Source organism: Ceratosolen solmsi, unplaced genomic scaffold (genome assembly GCF_000503995.2).
Source record: "Ceratosolen solmsi marchali unplaced genomic scaffold, CerSol_1.0 scaffold56, whole genome shotgun sequence".
Taxonomy (NCBI): domain Eukaryota; kingdom Metazoa; phylum Arthropoda; class Insecta; order Hymenoptera; family Agaonidae; genus Ceratosolen; species Ceratosolen solmsi.
The window spans coordinates 1,085,361-1,108,149 of record NW_011948425.1 but is presented as its reverse complement, the minus strand read 5'-3'; the positions used below and the strand labels follow the sequence as shown (position 1 = coordinate 1,108,149).

Sequence of the window (22,789 nt, the reverse complement as noted above, 5' to 3'; positions counted from 1 at the left end):
TTTTGTTTCAATTACGCCTATACCTTAAATACCATCAGAACTAATTATTTATATACATTTTTTATTTTAAACTACTCTTATCTGAAACTAAATGTTTGGATGTATTAGAAAATTTATTAAAAATGTTATATTACAGTTAAATTCATCGTATTCATATTAATTATTGTTGCCTTATAAATAAAATAATATGTTTACACTAAAATGTATAAAACCGTAATTTAAAGAAAAGTTATGTATCTAAATTAATTTTTGTTAACTAAATTTTTCATTTCAACAAAGAATATAAGCGTTATGGCTTTCTAAAAATTAAGTGAAATAAACAATAATATTAACTGAATTAGCAAAATTAGATATTTTTTTAAATGTAAGCTTTTAGTAAATTAAAATTATTTGTTATAAATTTTACTTAGTATTATAGACAACTATTTTTTTGGCTAAATTAATAATATAATTCGAGTTCACAAATTAAATCATATTTGTTTTTCCATAAAAGAAGCAAATGTTAAAAACTCTTTTTTGCCAATTCAATAGTTATTAATGCTATTTTTTGATTCTTTATTTTATTTTGATGAAACCTATTAAATGTCACTATTCTTTAAATAAATATATATATATATTTATTTATATTATTAATTATATTTATATTTATATATATATAATAATAATTATATTATTAATACCAACAAGTTAAATATTGATTTAATTACTGCAAATCTTACTATGTTTCTAAATAATGATTTTGATGAATATTGTTTTAATGTAAATTTATAAATCTTAATTATTATTCATTATTCATTAGATTATAAAATTGTTAAGTAATTCGAATGATTTACATAATAAGACTAAACATATGCCATGTAGTATTTATATTTTTCTTACTATTCATTTACAAAATGAAACTTAATATTATATAATTAATTTATTATTACTGAATTCCTTTGACTATTAGAGTTCTTCGCTTGGTCCATTTTATATAAGAGTTGTTTGTGTCATTGTCCTACTTTGACAAATTATGTACCAATATAATAAGAAATCCAAATAATTATATTTTTAATCACATTTGACGAATCTATAATAACTGATATAGTACATTAAATATTCTGTAATCATAAAATGTACAATTAAATATTATTAAATATACAATTACATATTAGGTAACTTTTTAATATGCAAATAGAATATTTTTATGAAAATTGTATTTTTATTATGAAAGTCTTGTAACATTACAAGTAAATATACGTAAAGTATATTAATTTACGTTAGTAAGCTACAAGTAATTATTGCTTATTATTATTACATCAATAAAGTTAGATTAAATATAATTTTACAAGAAAAATCCAGTAACTATTTAAGCCACAGAAATCGATACAAATTATTTCAATTAAAATAAAGTTATGTAATGATATTAATAGATGAATTTAACATATGAAATAATGAATATCTCAAATTTAGTCTAAATATTTTTGATACTTATGAATATACCAATTATATTATATAATTATTTTCCCTAATAAAATTTATTTATTAGGGAATATATTTATACATATTTTAATTGGACCCTATTAAAGAATTATACCATTAAATGAGAAATTATTTATATATTTATGGATTTCCAGAAGGTGTCACATACTATAAATTTAAAAGTTCTGAATCTTTATTATTAATGTTTGACTGTACAAACTTTTAATTTACCTATGTATTTGTAATTTATGCATAGGTCGAAGGGATGCCAAGTTCTTCGTCTGTCCATTTTTTAGGATTTGGTAATGTTGTAGCACCATAATATCCCTGTAATAATAATAATGAACATGAATTATATTAAATATAAGCACAAATATGTGAAATAAAATAATGCACCATTGAATTACGTATTCTATAAGAATAAAGTGCATTAACGTGTGAATAAATAGTGTAACTAAATTAGTTATTAATAGATTACGTTTGAAAATTTATAAATAGTACAATACATTGGCAATGGTAACCAGATTACAATTTAACTAGTTTTTCAAAATCTATAACTATAATTACATTATGCGTAGTGATAACCAAATTTAATTAAAATACCAAATCACAAGTTTACTAATTGTTTATTACATTCGTGGGCAATGAAAAACATACGATCATACAAAAGTAGAATGTTCTGTCTTTAATTAAGTTATAACCGTATAACATTTGTATTTCACATTCTTATCATTGATATATACTATAGATTTTGGATAACATGCCAATCGCTTTAATATTGAATGCATTAAAATATGATAATAAGAGTATTGTAAAACCGGCAAAAATCAGCATTACGTAAATATAGTCTTTTCTAAATATAATTACTTACTATGACTGAACCAAACTCATGATACAAGTTCCAATAAAACCACCAGTATGTAAATGTTACGACTACTGTTGCACCTACTTTTGACCATCTTTGTGGCTCTTGTACACAGCGATATGTCCACCTAAAAATATATTAATATATTAATTTTGAAAATTGTGCTCCTCCTACCTCTCACTCCAACATGACCCATCGATCTCAAACAAAATTATATAATAAACACATCCACTCACTGTCCATGACTGTGTCGTACTTGTTTTAAATTTGTTAATAAATTTTTATTAACGGAGCTCCGTATGATCTTCGTTAAAAGGCTCATAGTCCTGCAAATAAAAATCGCCAATAATTATATACATTAGCGTTAAATGTATAACCAAAAAAATACCTTGGTATATACAATGAAAATGATATATAAAGAAAGCGGAGGCAATATATATTTGGATTCACGTCAGTGATGGACGTCGGCGAACAAGCATTCATATCGATCCCAGCGCTCCTTTCCAAAAGTGACAATTTCTAGAATTACGAAAGATATTCCGTTAGTCGTCTGGATAAGGTAGGTAGCAACAGGTAGTGGTGCACATATCTTTCAAGGACTTGTCAATTAAAAGGATAATTTTTATGATTTATGAAATCAATCAATTAGGTAACTAATATCAAGTGGAAGAGTGTGCAAAATCATGGATATTAGGAGTTTCGGTGGTAAATTTGTTGTTATAATGCATGGTCGAGTCGGTAAGGGAGGTAATTTTTGTGTTTACGCAGTTCTATAAATTTTAAAGACGTTCAATAATAATTAATTAAAAAAGTTATGTAGGTAATTTTAATAAATCGAATTCATCGTCTATTAATAGGGCAACGCCATGCGCAGGTTTTTAAACTTGAAAGTCAATTTTTTTTTGCACATTTTCAATACCTTTTTTTCTATGATATTTGAAATAAATATAACTACTTATATAGTTCTACGGCGACTTTTACAATGTCGTAACTGAAATATATAATTTTGGAGAATTTTCAAATTGTTTTATAAACCTTTTTATAAATTTTAATTTAAAATGCGTATTTTTCTTAACATTTCTAACCTGATAAAGATTTTTATTTCTCAATAATATAAGCATTTTTATACATTTTGTAGACATTTCACTGTTGTCGAAGATCCTTTTTACAAGAATAACAAAAATATTATTAATACTTTGATTCAATGTTTTAATTTTATGAATAATTGTGTTATTTAAATTTAATATTTATATTGTTTCCCCGAATGTCATTTTAAAAAATAGGCGAGTAATTGTCGTCTATATCAATGACAATATTTAATATTATTAATGTTTATTTTACAAATTCAATAACGAAAATATATGCTTTTTAATAGACAATTTTTTATTTTTATTTTAATATGTAATATTTAATCTAAATTTGAATTATTAATTTAAATCTTCGAGGTATGGAGATATAAAGTTATTATTATAATTAATATATCTATCATCATAGTAGAAGTTTTTTATTTTCAAATTTATTGCTAGTTAGCCATTTCATTTGCTTCGTCTTAAGAATAAATAATAGACACATCGAGTTAAAATTATTAATTACAGAATCCTTAGTTTAATCTGATCAGCCGTTTTATTATATTCTGAAGATTCGAATTTATATAATTGTATTTTCTTCTTCCACATTTTTTAATAATTTTGCCAACTTTCATAAAATAATTACACTGCCCTGTCGAATACTTTTGCTCTAACTAACCGACAATATTATTTTTATCGATTTAATCAAGTGTTTCATAATTTACATTACAAAATTCAATTATATTGAGATATTGAAATTTCAACATTTTACGAAATGATTTTAATTCGATTGCTTTGACAACTGTAATTTTAATTGTATTTTCAAAATCTCTCAATTTTTATAAGTACAATAATTATTGCAATAATCTTCTTTATCGCAAGATGACAATTTTTCAATAACTTGATACAATTGAACTTGATACATCTTGATCGAAAACTTGATAAAAGCTTTAGTTTAAAATGATTGTCGAAACCAATACCGACCAATTTTAGCAAAGAATTTTCTATTTCATAGAATTACGTCAAAATATTTTTGCCAAACCATTAGCGTAACAAAACAAATAAACTTCCCATTGTCGCATAAATTGTTTATATCCATAAACGATACTTTATCGTACTTTTAAAGCAATCAAATTTACAACTATGAATGATTTTTGATAAATCATTCTTACGCATCCTACCAGTTATTGTAGCTTCTTAAATAAATTGAGTCAGATAATATTTATAGTAATTGTATGGCATTTTTTAAGAATTACACATGACATAACACGATTTTAATTGACTATTATTTCTCAGAATTAAATTATTATTTAGAATCTCTTATGTTTCTAACATACCTTAAATAATATAACTACTCTCATATTATTCATATATTCTCGTAATATTCTCATATTATTCAAAGCATATATGCATATTCTGACGCATATATACTTTAAAATACTACAGTTACACCCAAATAAAAAATTAAAGAGAATAAAGTTTTAATAACTTTTTAGTTTTTAATAGTTTTTCTACTTTTGATAAGTCACAAATCTTAAGGCTTGTGAATTTGTTGTTTTGTTTTATTAATAATAAACTACCGTATCCGGAGTATATTGAAGAATACATTATTTCTATCATTAAAATTTTACTGATCGTATAGGTCCTATTGGCTATGTTAATACATATTATAAAAATTAATGATTTAATAAAGCATACTTTTGATTATTTAAGGAGTAGAATTTGATACATTTATGTTCAAACTACATTCGTAGAAGGATTTATCAAATATATGATTCTCATATTTAAATAATTATTTTGAAAACTGCAACAAATGGAATTATATTACATTAAGTATTACATTTACATTAGAAATTTTGAAAAATAAACTATATCTATTTAGCGATTTTGAATTTTAGTTTCTCTACTAAATAATTAAGAATAACAAATAATAATGATGTTTTAATGTATTCTTAAAATAATTAAAAGAAAGCTATAAAATACATCTTAATATTACGTTAAAGCTCATTAACATATACAATATTAATTTAATGTTCAGAAATAAAAATTCAGCATTGTTCAGTTGATTTTATAATTAATGCTTGTTTTAATATTTAGAAAGCTTTATGAAATGTTATAAATTATAGGTGTAGATGTATATTTATTTATGGAATTGAATTTTGAACTTATAAATAATAAGTTAAAAGCCAAGTAAACAACTGGAAAATAGTATTCACAACTACTTTGAGAATTGTATACATGATTAAAGTATAATAGCATTTAACTATTAACAATTAGTCCAGTAATATTAAATGAATTTCAGAACTCAAATGTCCTGTTACTTTATTTATTTGTATAAATCTTACTTAATTAGGATTTACATAACCATAAGGTCTTGCTAAAATCTCAAGTTTATTATTAAAAAATTTATAAGTTCGTATAATGATATAGATATTGTAGATTTGTTGAAAAAGGAAAGAAATACGTTATGTTAATAAAAATTAAACTTGGTAGGTAAATTAAATGATTAATTAAAATTTAAATATAAGTATTTTAATATATCTGTGAAACTGTAAAAATTTCCTTCTTATCGAGATTATTTGTTAAATTTTATTTAACAAATATGTAGCAATATATAAGCCTGTATAATATAAAAACACCTTCATTTGTGCAGTATACGATGTCCTCTGAATCAATTGTAAATTTATGTGGAAGCCGTATAAATAGTTATTGTTTTGATTTCAAGATATTCATTGAGTCCCTCCTCACCTCTGAAAATATCCATATAAATAATATAGTGAAAAATGCTTAATGTTTATTATTATAAGTATATAACGATGGTAGTAAATTCAAATTAACAAATAATATTAGCAATTATTATTAAAAATATGTATCATTGATTGCTTACAATTCTCGTCCAATTCCAGACATTTTATATCCACCGAAAGGTGTATGAGCAGAAATTAGATCATAACCATTAATCCTACACAAATGAAATTAACAATTTTTAAGATTTTGTAAAATAAAAGCATTTACAAAAGTATATTTAAAATATTTAACGAACCAAACGCTTCCTGCTTCTACCGCATTGGCGAAGGATAGAGCTTTATTGATATCCTTAGTAATAATACCAGCTGCAAGACCGTATGAAGTTTTATTTGCTCTCCTAATGGCTTCCTCGATATCGGTAAACTTGAAGATAGATTGAACAGGCCCAAAGATTTCTTCCTGTGCAATTCTCATGTTATCCGCAACATTACTAAATACAGTAGGCTATGGGCATTAAATGAAATAACGTATCAGAACATAATATTTTAATTTACATGATTATATTATTCATTAAGAGGCGTAAATAATAAGCAAAATATTTGTCTCAATTGTACAAATAACTAATAGCAATTATGAAGAATACTTTAAATAATAAAATGTAAATACTTGCTTGAATAAAGTATCCTGCATTACCGACACGATCACCACCAACAATCAATGTCGCGCCCTCTTTCTTTCCCGACTCAATTAATCCTAACACTTTATTGAACATGTCCGCATCGATCTGTGGTCCTTGATCGGTATTCTTATCGAACGGATCTCCAACTTTCCTATTCGCTACCAACCGTTTCGCCTCATTTACAAATTCATCATAAATACTTGAATGAACAAAAGTGCGCGATCCAGCACAGCAACTTTGCCCATGATTATCAAATAACGCATGGTAAGCGATATTGGCGGCTTCTTTAACTGTAATTGTTCAGAATTGTTAAAACTTTCGTTCTAAACTATCGTTGTTAAACTATTTCATTTTATAAATATAAGAATTCGTAACTGTATCTCTCTCTCTGTGTGTGTGTCTGTGTGTGTGTGTGTGATTTTTTCTTTTTTTAATATTCAAGTAAGTACATATATATATATATATAATTTAAAGCACACAAATGCATTAATATAATAAAGTAACAATATTACGCTATTCAAAAAACATATTTTAAAAAAGAATCAAGCTTCCAACATTAATAGTGCAATGACTGATAAATCGCTAATAAATCCATTTATTCAATATATATGTGTATATATATATATATATATATATATATATATATATATATATATATATATATATATAGATACAGTGCAGCTTGAAAGCAAAATAATCAACTTACCATCGGCGTCAGCACAGACGACCAAAGGACTTTTTCCACCGAGCTCCAAACTAACTCGTTTCAAATTGCTTTTACCAGCCGCTTGCATGATGATGCGTCCAACCTACAGGAATTATTCAGCGTGCGTTTAGCGCAGTTGCAATTGCGACGAGGGGCTGGCAAAGCCAAATGAAAGTAAGAATGTAAAATGTGGTGACCTCGGTGGATCCGGTGAAGGCGACCTTCCGCACGTCCTGATGCTCCGCGATCGCAGCCCCGGCAGTCGGCCCGTAACCGTTAACGACGTTAATGACTCCTGATGGGAAACCGGCCTCCTTGGTAAGGGCGGCCAGGTACAGCGCACTCAAGGGCGTCTGTTCGGCCGGTTTTAGGACGATTGTGCAGCCGGCCGCGAGCGCTGGACCCCATTTCCACGAGATCATCATTATCGGGTAATTCCACGGGATGATTTGGCCGACAACGCCGACGGGCTCCTTTCGCGTCATTGATACATAACCATTGCCTGAGGATTTCGTGAGGTGAGTTTCGCTTGAAAGCAATTACAATTGTTAAATGCGGCTCGCTCGTCTACCACATTTGATCGATAAAATTTATCAGCGATTTATGTGATTTATGTGAAATTCGCTTATTAAATTTTATTATAATAAATAATAAATTGAATATTAATATTCCACAATGGGTATTAAATGGCTTAGCTTTGCTCCTCGATCGAGTTTCTTAACTACTTAACTCGAGCCTTATTTCGAGTTTCCTTCGATTCGAGCGAATTTAGTTTTCGGGAGAAACAATCCTGAATAACATCGGTCTCTTTTAATTCAATCGCTTAAACACGTTCGTATAGTCCATTCGCCAATGACGCGATAAATTTTAATACTTTCAAACGAGATATAAAATATTTCAATGATTGGCCCTTTTATACCTTATGAAAAATTCGATATAATAAATTGCAGCCCCGCAGGTAATAGAAAATATTTACCGACTGGAATAGTCGACCCGTGAATTTTGTCGCACCAGCCAGCATAATATCGAAGGACGTTGATGGTTGCTTTAATGTCCTCCACCGAGCTAACGAATGTTTTTCCATTGTTGAGCGTTTCAATGCTTGCCAAATACTGAATATCCCGTTCAATGAGATTGGCGAGCTACGCATAGTAATAATACACGAATTTAACCATTTCAACTTATAACTGCGGATAGTGTATTTAATTAAAAGAGAGAGAGAGAGAGAGAGAGAGAGAGAGAGAGAGAGAAAGAGAGTAAAATTACGATTATACATTAAACATCAATTTCCCTCTATCGGACGCATCCATTGAGCGCCACTTGGAATTTCTTGCGAATGCTCTTTTAGCTGCCTCTACGGCTTTATCAACGTCGGCCTATATAATTTAATGCAAAAGTTTATTAATTTCGCATTTATAATACTAAATCAAGTTCTTATTGATTTTTATCAATAGATAATACCTTATCTCCTTCGGATACATTAGCAATAACTTCTTCGGTTGCTGGATTAATCGCTTGGAATTGTTTGCCGCTAACGGAATCCACAAATTCATTATCGATGAATAACTTGAAATAATAAATCAGATTTATTAAGAATTATTAAGAAATAATTGGTATTAGTTTCGATTTTGATGATATATTTTCAATCTATCGGTACAGCCTAAGAATTCAATATAAATGCTTCAAAAGTCATGATGCATCATGATAGTTTCACGAGTATCACAGAAAAGTTGTAGTTTTAGTTTAGCGATGACAGTATTTAATAGTATTTAACGTTAGTATTTAACGATAGTATTTAACGCATTTAATACATAAAGTTTCGCCCCTATAAAAAGCTTAAAAACTAACCAACGTGAAGAATACAAATAAGTGAATATTAAAATCTATAAATTTACTGAATTGTAATTAAATCTAAAAATTTATAAAAAATATTTTTACCGCATTATTAATTATACTTATTTGTGTGTGTGTGTGTGCGTGTGTTTTGTTTTGTTTTGTTTCTTTTTTTCATTAATAGTGTCTTATTGGTAACGATAAACGTTAGATCTTACAACAATTTTACAGAAATTTCGATATCACAATTTCATGTTCACCTTGGGTCCGTTTGTAAATTAAAATTATTATAAATTATAAATTCTATTTGCGTAAATCTAAGCAATAATGCGCTTTGATTGTTTTACTACATTAAATAAGCATTATTATTATTATTTTTAAATCAAATCGGGGAAAATATCATTGAGTTTATTAAATATTTAACTTTCTATTGAATAGAGTTAAATTATTTACATTTATTCCTAGTATTTTGCATACGAATGACAATGTACTTTTAAAAGTAAAAAGAAAATTGTCAATACACTCGAAGCTCAGGGAATGATATTGAAATGACAAATTGAATAATATTTTTATAATTAAAATGAGCAAAATTTCCTCATTCACATTTTTATGAGAAATAATTATAATTTATTTTAAAAACAATTTTTATTTTAATTTAACTCATTACATATTAAATGATTTTTAATGCTTTATACTTTCTATTATTAAATTTATTTACCCCTTAAAATTTTTTATATATTTTATATTTATTATAAATACTTTTTATCCAATAACTTTTGACATTAAAAGAATGCTAATTTCTCTTAATACGGACGATAATATATTCTTACTTTAGCATTAATTTTTTTTTGTGTAACGAATTTCTCCGCCTCTATCTTGTTATTAAAATCATCGTTGAAAGGGTTACAAATAATATGCCATCATAAAAAGTTTCAAACTATACTTAAAAAATAAGTATACAATTATTGATGTAATTATTTGTACAGAATTGTATGTCGCTTGCCATATAATTGCCCGATAATAACACCAATTGTAATAATATAAGCATAAAAGCTTCTGACTCAAAAGCCGTCGACGTTCCATTCTAACCTAACAAAATTCCTAGATTTGGCATTTTAAAACACAATGATCGTCAATTTTTCGAAAATTGATCTAATTTTTAAAATGGCATTAAAGTGGCGGAGAGAAAAATATCTTACCAATTATAAAAAAAAATATATTTACATATTATAACAAGAATGTACAAAAGAACAATCTAACCTTCGTATATTTGATGACTGGCTTGGAGGTCTCCATGGCTGTGATTAAAATATATATCAGTGATAATGTATATAGTTAGTAACGATCGTGTCTGCACGAGCACATCAGCGATCCATAAACAACATCTGTTTACTGCAAAGCACAAGCTCCAACTGATCGCTCATACACTATACTACCAGTCAACTTGTTAAAGGTCTGCTATAGTTTGCTTTTCACTTCAACTTATAATGTACTCTACGTGCATCTTTCTTTAACCGACCAGCAATCCCTCGTGTAATTTTAATCCTATTTATTGGAAATCGACGATCAATCTTGATTTGTTAATGAAAAAAATTTGTGGCTCAATTGTAGCAATGTTTTTTAATTGCTACATACATTTATATGCTCCATCTCTATGTACGATTAATTTTGTTGATTAAACAGTCCAAGATGAAAGTTATAGGAAAAATAATAATTCGTCAATCATTGATTATAAATGTTTATTAATATGCACGAGCTAAGGACCATTGTATTTTTCTAATTACATTCGAACGATAAATAAAGAATCATTGGTGCTTTTTTTTTTTTTTTTTTAATACAAAAAATTACCTTTTTGTCGGCTGTTGGTAAAAGCTCGCTTTTATTTTTCTAGTTATTATATAAATAAGTTCTAATATTAAACAATGCTAAAGAATATTATGAGCAATGATTTCAATTGCAATATTACCTATGATGTTTTTGGTATATTTATAATGAAATATCGATAAATATTATTGACAAATATTCATTTAAAATAATGAAACACGATATTGAACGAGCACACACAATTATTTTGACAAAGACGTTTTTTAATCTAATTAAACAAGTATTCTCTGAGAAATTCATGATAAACACGTATAAAAATACATTTCACGAATGTTAACGACACCATTTTAATTGTGATAAAATACATCATTTACGATTCTCAGTAAAACTTGATATAAAAAAACAAAATTAACATTTACGATTTATGATTTTATACGTTAATTATGATTTATGATGTATATATTTATTATAATTATTTATTATATGTATATGTTATGAGTTACTATGTAACTTATTATTATTTAAAACATAACTTTTTATTTTAATATTAATTGTAATGAATATTTTTATTTAATTGTTTATATTTCTATAGTGACGGAGTCATTTATAATACCTACGAGTGTATGTTCGTACAATGTAATGAGAGAAGTCCGTATAAAATATGTATAACGATCGAGAAGAAATTCGATCATTTATGGCTTGACATTGAAAACTGATAGGCACATATAAAACTTTCATTACAATCTGGAAAACATTTTTCTACAATAGATATATTCTATTATTTCTTTATAGATAAATTAGGAAGAGTGGATATCAAAAATTCATCTTTTTGAATTAAAAGCTTCAATTATTATATTTATAAATTTTATTTTTTTTAAATATTGCCAACATCTTTTATTCTATAAAAATGTGAAACATAAATCTTTATTGTGAACTTTTTAATTCATGGATTGAAACATTTTATTGTAATCGGAGATAGATTTATAAAACCAAATTAAGAATAATTCTTGCAATGATATTTCTCGATACTTATACGACAATTAAAATGTCCAAGTGCGAAAGATTCTATAATTAAATAATTTGATTAGGATTATTTTATTTTATTATCAACACATATTTTTACTCTGACCGTAGGCACATTCGTATGTACTCATTGTTAATAGTTAATTAAAAACGACTTTTTTTTTCCTTTTTTTTTTTTTTACAAAACTTGGAAATTGATGGAACAATTAATTCATATATGTACACTAGCGTTTTATAAAGGAAGATTTTAAGGTGAAATCTTTTAAAATTTTATATGATCTTATCATCAAATCAAGCAAAATTTCTGCAATTTATTGCAATTTTTTCCAAACTTTACAGCAAAACTATTTTTAATATTAACCACTAGATAGTAACAGAATTATTTTTTTTTTGTTTTAATAATACATTCAAATCTTATATAAATTAATAATTTGGTCGCCTAAGTTAGTGGTTTAGTATTTTGAAGTCGAACGTTTGCACGTGGAGCCAATCTATTTATTTTGACAGAGACAGTGTAGGAACAGTGACGGAATAACGACATCATTACATGCTACTGGTAATTAGAATATGGCGGCGATTAATATGTAAGAATATCTTTTATGCATTTGTAGAATATAAAGGTAGTATAAATATTCTAAAAATATCTAAAAAATTGTTTCTCACTATAAATAAGTGCTTGATGTAAAGTTTCTGCAATTGTTTTTATTCAGTGCAAGCTGTCGTCATACGATATTTCTTATTTATCGAATGGTTATTGACATAATCACAAAGCCTTTAACTTTTTCATATTCGGAGGTTACGACTTTGTCTCTATTTATTAAATCAAACTCTCTTAATTTTGCTTTTACTAAACATTTCTAATTTTATGAATATTTTATGTGACGTTCTTTTTATTAAATTTTTACTTCTAAACTTGGACAAATATAGATTTTTCTCGATCACCATTGAAATTGTATCTATTTATAAAAAGTTAATGTAACAGTTTATTCAATGTTAGTTTGACATAAATTTATCAACTGCTCTGTTTATTTATCATCTGTCTTTACACGCTATTTTTAGTCGTCATTTATTTTACCAATTGTCTTGTATATCTCACTAATCGATTAAAACTAAACGCAGCTGCTAATTTCTATTAGGGCTATTCGGTGAATAATTTTAATACAACTAAAAGTCGTATCCTTGAAATTATGAATTTCGATTAAATTATACTAGTACATACGCTTATTACGACCTCTGTGTCATATCTTTAGAAATGACGCATTTATTACATATTGTTAACAAGTCATATAATTAACCACAATCCATGTAATTGATACTAATAATTGAATTTGAAAGATAATTAGAGTCTGGATCATCCAGAGCGATACCGTGGAATTTCTTTTTTCAATCACATTCTTTAGTGAATGGTTTTTTGTTATTTACCTTCTTGTTATCTTATTCAATTCATTTAAAATATTTTATTTCTATTGTCCAAAAAATATTAATTCAAATTAACACATTTTGCAGATCACTTAGAAAAGCAATTTTTTTTTTATACATTAAAAAGGTTCTAAAAGTATAAAAAATTAAAAAATTAATTATTAAGCGATCAATTATTAATAATTATTACTTTTCAGTTAATTTTAACTAACAATAGTGGTAAGTAATATCGAGATCCGAATCTCGACAAATTTTCACTTCTCGAATGGGTGATGATTATGTATGAACTGTGATTAAACATTATAATATGAATACCAATTTGATTTTTTCTTTTTCTTTTTTCTTTTTTAATCAAGATGAGCGTGATTATTATTTTACTTTGAGTGTATGCGTATGTAGTAATTTAGTAAAATTTAGGTGTGCAGTAAACGTAATATATAGTCGATGTTATTATTATTGTTCTTATTGTTCATTGATTCTGTTAAGATCTTAAGCATTTGATTATTTTTTTTATTTTATTTTTACTAATTAAAGAAAAAAAAAATTTTTTTCTTTAAATATTCTATGATCGCAATAAAAATTCTAATAAAAATATTGAATTAAACCTTAAAGCAGAAATCTATAGTATAATGAATGAATTGGATTTTGCAATTAAAAGTAGCTGCAAGTAATTATGTGATTAAAATAATTATTTTATGACATTTTCCGCTACAATATACATAGTTTATTTTTATGATTAGTAACGAAGATAGCTACTGTTTCAAGGTAAACCGAATGATGACGATGTTTGTAAAAATAAATTCATAAAGGTAAGATTGACGAATAAATATTTTATATGTATTATATTTTATTGAAAAATTGGATTATTAAATTCGTTGAAATGGAAAAAATATGTAAAATGATATATGCAATGAAAAAACTTGTAAATGACGTAATACTTTCGATATTTTAACAAAGTATATTTTTCAATTAACAACATACATTTATTTACTGGAATATTTGTTAATTCATATAGTTGAGTTAAATAACATAAATTTATAATAATTGTATAAAATATTATATGAGTTAATTCTTAAAAATTCTTAAATATGTACGATGTATAAATCATTTAAGCAAGTTCTACGTAATTAAATGATTTAATGAGAAAATGCGAGATGATCTTAATATCTGAAGACGATGTGAACACGTTAAACCTGTCATTTACAAGCGACGGATTAATTCATCTATTGTCTTGCGAATAGTGATTGAGCGGAAGAAGTGCAAAAAAACGACATCAGGACCTGGTTCGGATAAGAAAACGAGAATGATAATGGCGAAATTTTTATTTGAAAAGAATGAGAGGATGGTACGTGGGAATATTGCATGTTTTTCCTTCACAACGGCTTATTCAGTAAATCGTTGTTAGTACACGTTGAGCGCAGAGTTGGTGCTCCTATAGATTTGCTGTGCCTATATGTTATTGCTATGTGGTAAACTAAATCGCGTTAATCTGGAATGGCCTCCTTCACTTTGAATGCGGGGCCTTTCTTTCGGTAAATACAATATGATCCGATCCTTTCTTTTGCTTGCTGGTGTGACGAGACGATACATAATATAAACGAGCGCTAAAGTAATTTGATTAGGCGAGGCAATGTTATATTACACACACGCGCGCGCGCGCGAGCACACACACACACACACACACACACATATATATTCAACATTTCCATATATTCGTGACTGGTTTATTTTATATCAATTTTCATTAAGTTCAATGAGATAATAAAGCGTTTTATGCAGTGTGAGTGCTGATCTTTTTAATATCTTGCTCAATCGACTACTGGAGATAAATATTGGATATTAAACCTATTGGATCGTATTTGATTTTTAGAATCCATATTATTTTCACAAGTCGCAATGGTTTTTTTATAGAATGGAGAAGATAACATTATTCATAAATACACCAACAGCAACATCCTAAATTTAATGCAATTTAAAGGAATTTTTTAATATACTATTAAAGGAAAGTTTTTGTCCAAAACTATATTATCATAATAATAACAATAACAATAATAACAATAATAATAATAACAATAATAACAACAACAACAATAATAATAATAATAATAATAATAATAATAATCCGTAAAATCTGAGATAATTTACAAAGAATAATTTATAAATGATTCCTAAATATTTGCTCAACTTCAAGTTTTAACGAGAAATTTGTGTTTAAATTTTAAACAAAGTCATATTGTAATTGTGAAATCGATAGCAACATGTTTTTATTAAATATTACAGTCAATTATAAATACAAACTGTTCATTTTAATTGGAAACTATAATAAAATGTAAATGTTCGTTGTATTGTAAGTAAATATATTATGTCACGAGTAAATAAATATAATTGATGAACTTGGTGATGAATATTTGCTTTCGCATGTTCAAAAAATAAATTAATTGATTTCTTCTAAAATAAGATTTTTGTTCATAATGAATTAGAATAGCAAAAATTAAAACTGAGATAAATTGAGATAAAAAATTACATTGATAAGTACAAAGTTATATTTTTATTTTTTTTTTTTGAGGAAATAAATATTGAAAAATCTTATCAGAATATGTAACTGGTACATTCAGTATTTTAAAATAGATATTATTTTAGTTTAATGCTTGAAAAATAATATTAATTATGGTAATAAATGTAGAATACAAAACTTAAATTAAAAATTTCTTATTAAAATATATAATGTGTTTGTTACGTTAAATATTATTTTACATAAAAATGGAATGATAAATTATATATATATATATGTATATATATTTTTTTCATTGACGAATTATCTTAAATATAATGAATAACAGCACTTTTTTTCTTCTTAAATGTTACCTTTCGATAAGATCATCAACGTCAGAAAAATATGCTTAAATTATACACTTTTATAAATAAATGTTGATGAAATAATAAAATTTAAAAATTATATTCCATATAAATTTACAATAATTTATTTGTAATTATAAATATTGCATGAATTATATATTTCTTTAATATTATTAAGATGAGCCTAAAAAATATTAAATACCGACTATTATCGAAAAGTATATTCAAGTAGGCTATATGAAATATATATATATCGATTGGAAAAGATTTATTTACACATTTCATCTCGAGCTAGGCATATACATATATACATATTATACATTTGCTATTTTTTCAATGCTATTTACAAAATAATCATCATAGAAAGTCGAAAGTATTGTTTATAAAACGTTTACTAATCTTTTCAAAATATATATTTTATCTTTTATTATATTTTACGTTTCATGTTCGATTTGCTTTATATCATAAGTTTATCCATGCTTATATATACAAATAAATAAATATATATATATATATATATATATATATATATATATATATATATATATTATAAAATAATTTTATTAATTATTTTTATCGATAATTGCATTCCAGAAGTTTTCTTTATTTTATTTTTAAAAGATTAGTATTTCCAGAAAAACTTATCCCATTAATAATATATATTTATGTAATCGTGTACTAGCGTTTGAAATTAGTAGGCGAGTATAAATTAACGGATGAAGGAATTAAAAAAAAAAGAAGCAAAAGAATAGCAAAAAGTACTTGGATCTCCTGTGGCATTTTGATATTATGCGAGATTACTTTGAAACCCGACTTAGATAAGAGCCACCTAAACTACGATCAAAAATAAAATTTGTAGATAATACTTTATTTCAATATTATGTTTCTTGTAAGATAATTAAACAAAGCATATTTATTAGAATAACAGTAGCGATTTTATCCTCTTATTCCTTTTTGAACATTGAGTATCTTCCAATAATCGAATGATTTGCAAATACAAATACATTTTCTATCCAAAACATATTCGTATCATTACGATATCATCCATAAATCATGAAAAACAAATGACATGGAAATATTCGTTTACGAAATTCATTATGAGTATTTTGAATTAATTTCCTTAATAAGCCTCGATTCGTTTTACCAATTTTTCAATAAAAATTTAAATTATAGTTTTATTCGAGATTAGAAATTAATTTTTAATGCTAAGCAATAAATATTTCTTTGAAATTATCAGTTTGGTTACTTTTAAAAATGTTTGGAACTTTTAAAAAATTGTAAAGCACATAATTCGATGAGAGAAAATACAGGAAATACAAAGTAAGAGGTTGAATAAAAAACTCTTCATAACTGATACGATATTATGTTTTGTATGCTTTAAAATAGTTTTTAATTTTAAAAAATAAGAATTTTGATTGTAGCATTTTGTTATTCTTTCAATAATGATTAGGATGCAATAATTGTTTGATAGAATAGTAATTACCGAATTGTTAATAATAAATGTCGTATGCTCTTGTTTTTATTTATAAATCCAATAAATTCTTCGTTTGACGATTAAAGTATATTTATAATAGAAAAGAACATAATTGTTGGTTCAATTAGATAATTTTTAAATACAGTTTGGAAAAACAATATCTTTAAAAATAAGAGACTCTTTATGCATAAAAACAAACAAAATAAAACTTTCCACATTTACATAAAATTCTCGATTCTTAGTCCATACGTATTAATTTTTCATTAAAAAAATCAATTTGTTGTAAACGTAGGTGTATTATTTCCGCTTAAAAAATAATTTAAGATAGTCAAAATGTTTACGAATTTTCATTAAATAAATAATCATTTAAATATGCAAGTATGTTAGTATTCGATTGAATCTCATTATCTATACAAGTGAATATTTTGGCATAATATTTTACATTCTTAAGAATTATAATGTAAGTGAAAGTAAGAAGTAAAATTAAGCTGTAAAATTACGAAATTAATGGTTGTTTTGAATCGGAATAATTCATTTTTAGTGCTTCGTCGGATCGAATTTAAAATTAACTATAAGATATAATAATATTTTCGAAATGTAAAAATAACAAAATCAAGGATTCCATTTTCTAGTATTTTACTAATTCCCTACTAAAAAAAAATTTTAAATAGAAGAAAAAGGTATAATAAAAAATTAATGTATAATTTAACGATAGAATAGTTTTTTTAGAACAGTATTTATTTACATCTTGTTTTTGAACATTTTGCGACAGAATTTTTTTTAATTATAAAATGCATTATGTAAGTATTAAAAAAGTTTTTAACTTGTAAAAGTTGTATTTTACTTTAATAAGTCTTGTTTACTTATACTCACAAATAGTCTAGTAAATCTTTAAAATTACCGTATTTGTACCGTACCGTAATTAATTTGATACAATATTATAATTTATTATAAGCTTTTTCTTTTAATATATAATATATATATATATATATATATATATATATATATATATATTTGAATTATAGAGAAGTATTAGTTGAAAACATTTTAAATAATAATTATATACAAATATTCAATCAATTAAATTATTCTTTCTGACAGTGTATAACATCAACTTATCACTTGGTTATAGGAATGTAGTTTAGTATTTAAAAATTGTTTCTATTTAGTAAATAGTTTTTAGTGTTATTTTCAGAAATCAAAAGTGTTCGATAAATATTGCTAATGCATAATAAATTATAACGATTCTTTTAACAAACAGTTAATTTATTATTGGAATCAACATTAATGACAGGTAGCGTTTATTTCTCTTAAGGATTACCTTACGTCGTTAAAAGCATACAAGTTGCTCTGAATTATAGTATTTTATGGAAATTAGAAAACAATAAAATTTTACACGGATAAACAATGCAATCTCTGAAGAATGGAAAAAATTTTATACATTAGTCGCTACAATGTTTTCACGAGAACAGTAAAGACAACGAATTTTTAATGGAACCCAGGGGATTGAATAACTTGGCCTGAAAGCGAAAGAGACTCGGAAGAGTTGATAATAGATTCATTATATTCAATTAGCCTTGGTTAATACGGTTTAACAACTGGTTTTGATGTTCAACTGATTGGTACATTCAACAATTGCGATTATATTTGACCTGAAGGTAAGCTAATTAGTAGCAATTGCGAACCAAGTAATTAAAATTTGTATAAAATATGTAAAATTTGTATAAAAATTTATATAAAACTAACGAATAAAAACTCGTTTTTATGTAAGCGAAACAATTTTGTCGAACGATGCGTATTGCCATTGACATGGGATGAATTTTATTGCCCAACATCGTCGCGATTCGAATCTTCCCGAGTACAGTCGAGTTCACCCTACCCAAGGACATCTTCCCATTTGCGCTGTGACGTCAGTAATTTATACGATTAACTTACGATTACTTATACAAGCGTAAGAAGGGCGTGTGTGAAATCCGTACACGAGCCGTACATGAATAGAAATTTCTCGGATGTACCTGTAGATTGATGATTCCAAGTCGATCTCTCCTGATCGGTCTTGCGAAACTACGTCGTTCTCAAGGAGAGCTTCATTTCCTGACATTTCTCCAACGAGATTTGCTTTTCACATTCTCCTATGCCGAGCGTTCGTTATCCGAAATAAAGTTGTTTTTCGGCAGAATTTTTACGATCGCGTTTCAGCGTTAGCGGACAATATTAACATCTCAATTAATAATTAATAATTGCAATAGAGCAATAAACCCATCATTAGCTATATCTTATGCTATACTCTATATTTTAAAGAGCATAACTTATAAACGGATTTTATCTGTTAGTTATTATACTATTGTTATTAGCGAGACTAAATACGTTTTCGAAATGTAGCAAAGTGATAAAAGTTGGATTAATTAATTACTATTCATTTAGTCATATTTATAGGTTTTAAGTTCAATTATGATTTTGTGAAGTATTACCTTGATAATTCCATTTTTTAATTTTTTAATAAATTTGCTTCAATTGTTGTGAATTATTGTGCTAATTGAAGTGATGTTTATTAAATTTCATTACTTATAAAACGTGAGGTAATTTCAAGCATGTGCAGATGCATATTATGTACTAGTTTATACTATTATGTACTATGTTAATTTAATGTCGATATATGTAAATATAAATTACTTCAATACAATGATTTATAATGTCAAAAATGTTGTAAAAATCTCACTGTCATCATGTTTTCAGCAGTTAGCATTCTCAGAACTATTATCGTTATGCTTATTTTTTTTTTATTTTTTTTTTGCTGCATCACTTCATTTTAATCTATTCTGTAATTTTTGCAATAATATGCTTATTTATTACGTAAAATAATATTAGCCGATTGTTTCAATGATCCAAGAATACAAGTAGAATCGAGAATATTCAGAATTAAAGTAAAATTATCAGTTATAAAGTAAATTTAATAATAAAGTACATTATGGGATATATTAGAATGTTTTGTATTTTTAAAAATTTTTGGCTGCACAAATATTGGTGCAGTTTGTGAATATGAAATTACAATTTATTATAATACTTTTATCATATGCAAGCAATTGTTTACAATGTGTAAAGATACTACGCTGTACCTGGTGTTTGTTTAGAAAAGTAACTTGTTTGTTTATAAAAGTTCCCTGTTCATAAAGAATTGTTTAGTTAATATTTAGTTTTTGTTTGAATAAGTAGTACCAACTCCTGCCACCAGTGACATGACAATGTTATCCATTTATTTTATCATTGAAACAAATCTAATGTGGCGATTTAATTATTATATATAGTTTATTATAAACGATAACATTTTATTACAAGATCATATGATACATTAGAATGTATTAAATTTGATAGAAATTAAGTAATTAAGTAGCATAGAACTTTTAATTAAGAAAACTATTTTTAAAAAGTAAAGATTATACAATAATCTTATACAAGATTATATAACACGATTATAATTTGACTACATTAAATATAAATAACATTAAAAATAATAAAATTTCACGAATAAAAATAAATTTCGAATAAACACTCAAGGATTGATTAAATATTAAAAAATAATAAAGATTTACGTTAAAAATCGAAAATTAAATAGTAAATACTAGATACATTTTACATTAGATATTAAATGTATCTAATATAGAAAATTCTTTCTATTGAAATTTCTTTCTAAAACTATAACTATACATCCTGTACATACATAGATAAATAAAAAATAATAAATAAAATATTAACCACTTTTTCATTGGTTTTCATTATTTTTATCTTTACGCTCTTATGTAATTCTATTAATTAAAATACTTCATACTATTAGACTTTTATAAAAAAATATATATAATATGTAAAAAAAGACGGTTCATATATAATGATCATTTAATTATTAATACGAAATTAAATTTGCAAAAAATCATTTAGTAACCATAATTTGTCTGTTATTTATTTAATTATTTAAATGTTCTGTTGGATGATAAAGTTATTATTTTGATTGAATTGTAAAATAATTCTGTGTATAATATATATATATATATATATATATATATATATATATAATTGAAAGAAGATAAAAAACAAACGTTTAGATAAGATAGTTTTTTCACGTTCATTGTGTAAGCGAATTATAGTGATTTAAGATAATATATTGTAAAAGAAAAATATACATCGTAAGGAAGACGATGAATAAATAAATAGAATATTTTTCAGTAATAGTTAATCAACTATATAATTTAATAAAATAGTAAATCATTTTACCTACATTTATAGATAACAGATGATAAACTTGATCAGTTATTGATAAAGAAAAGAATTTTAAAGCATTTTGATGATTGCTCATTACACATGTGGTTACGCATAAAAATGATATTAATAATTAAAAATTATAAATGTAAAATTTATGTTCAATCCATTATTGCTTATGAATAATCATATCACCATTAATTCGCTATTAATTTAGTGACAATTATATTTATAAATTCTTAATTAATCGTTATTAAGACATAAAATTTATAAAAAAAAAAATACATTATTATAATATATTAAATATAAAGTATCGCTTGACATGAAATTAAAACTTGGTTTTCGGCCAGCACCTACGACAAATCCTACTTATTATTTTCATCCAATACATTGCTCTCATTCTCTTTTTCTCTTCTCCCTCTCCTCTCTTTCATTTACAAAACTTTTCTTACCTCATTCCAATCAAACTTAATCTCTTTCATACATAGAATGGAGTACAATTCTAACTATATTTCATTAAAATTTTCTTAGCACAGTTTAAGGCTAAAGTTTTTATTTATCTTTATCTATTATGCATAGAAAA

At 25.4% G+C, this 22,789-nt stretch overlaps 1 protein-coding gene and 1 long non-coding RNA gene across 2 annotated transcripts; both read right to left on the bottom strand.

Annotated features, from left to right (window-relative positions):
- Nucleotides 1-866: 866 nt before the first annotated feature.
- LOC105362796 (uncharacterized) lies at nt 867-2,480 on the bottom strand. Its single transcript, XR_912906.1, has 3 exons — nt 2,333-2,480; nt 1,693-1,788; nt 867-1,100 (listed from the first exon to the last, which is right to left on the bottom strand). It is a non-coding gene; the product is annotated as an uncharacterized LOC105362796 (long non-coding RNA).
- A 3,380-nt stretch (nt 2,481-5,860) lies between these two features.
- LOC105362795 (aldehyde dehydrogenase X, mitochondrial) lies at nt 5,861-10,792 on the bottom strand. Its single transcript, XM_011500288.1, has 10 exons — nt 10,620-10,792; nt 8,988-9,092; nt 8,801-8,902; nt 8,503-8,668; nt 7,724-8,028; nt 7,527-7,629; nt 6,812-7,110; nt 6,437-6,645; nt 6,281-6,355; nt 5,861-6,143 (listed from the first exon to the last, which is right to left on the bottom strand). Exons 1-10 carry the CDS (start codon nt 10,653-10,655, stop codon nt 6,077-6,079), a joined length of 1,467 nt encoding a protein of 488 aa, XP_011498590.1. The 5' UTR covers nt 10,656-10,792; the 3' UTR covers nt 5,861-6,076.
- Between the last annotated feature and the right edge of the window lie 11,997 nt (nt 10,793-22,789).

What these genes read in the sequence shown, in the direction of transcription:
- LOC105362795 (XM_011500288.1), bottom strand. Translation starts at nt 10,655, where the DNA reads ATGGAGACCTCCAAGCCAGTCATCAAATATACGAAG. An exon ending in ATGCAGGATACTTTATTCAA is followed by an intron (nt 6,646 to 6,811) that starts GCAAGTATTTAC and finishes TAATGCCCATAG; the next exon opens with CCTACTGTATTTAGTAATGT. An exon ending in GTAGAAGCAGGAAGCGTTTG is followed by an intron (nt 6,356 to 6,436) that starts GTTCGTTAAATA and finishes TCATTTGTGTAG; the next exon opens with GATTAATGGTTATGATCTAA.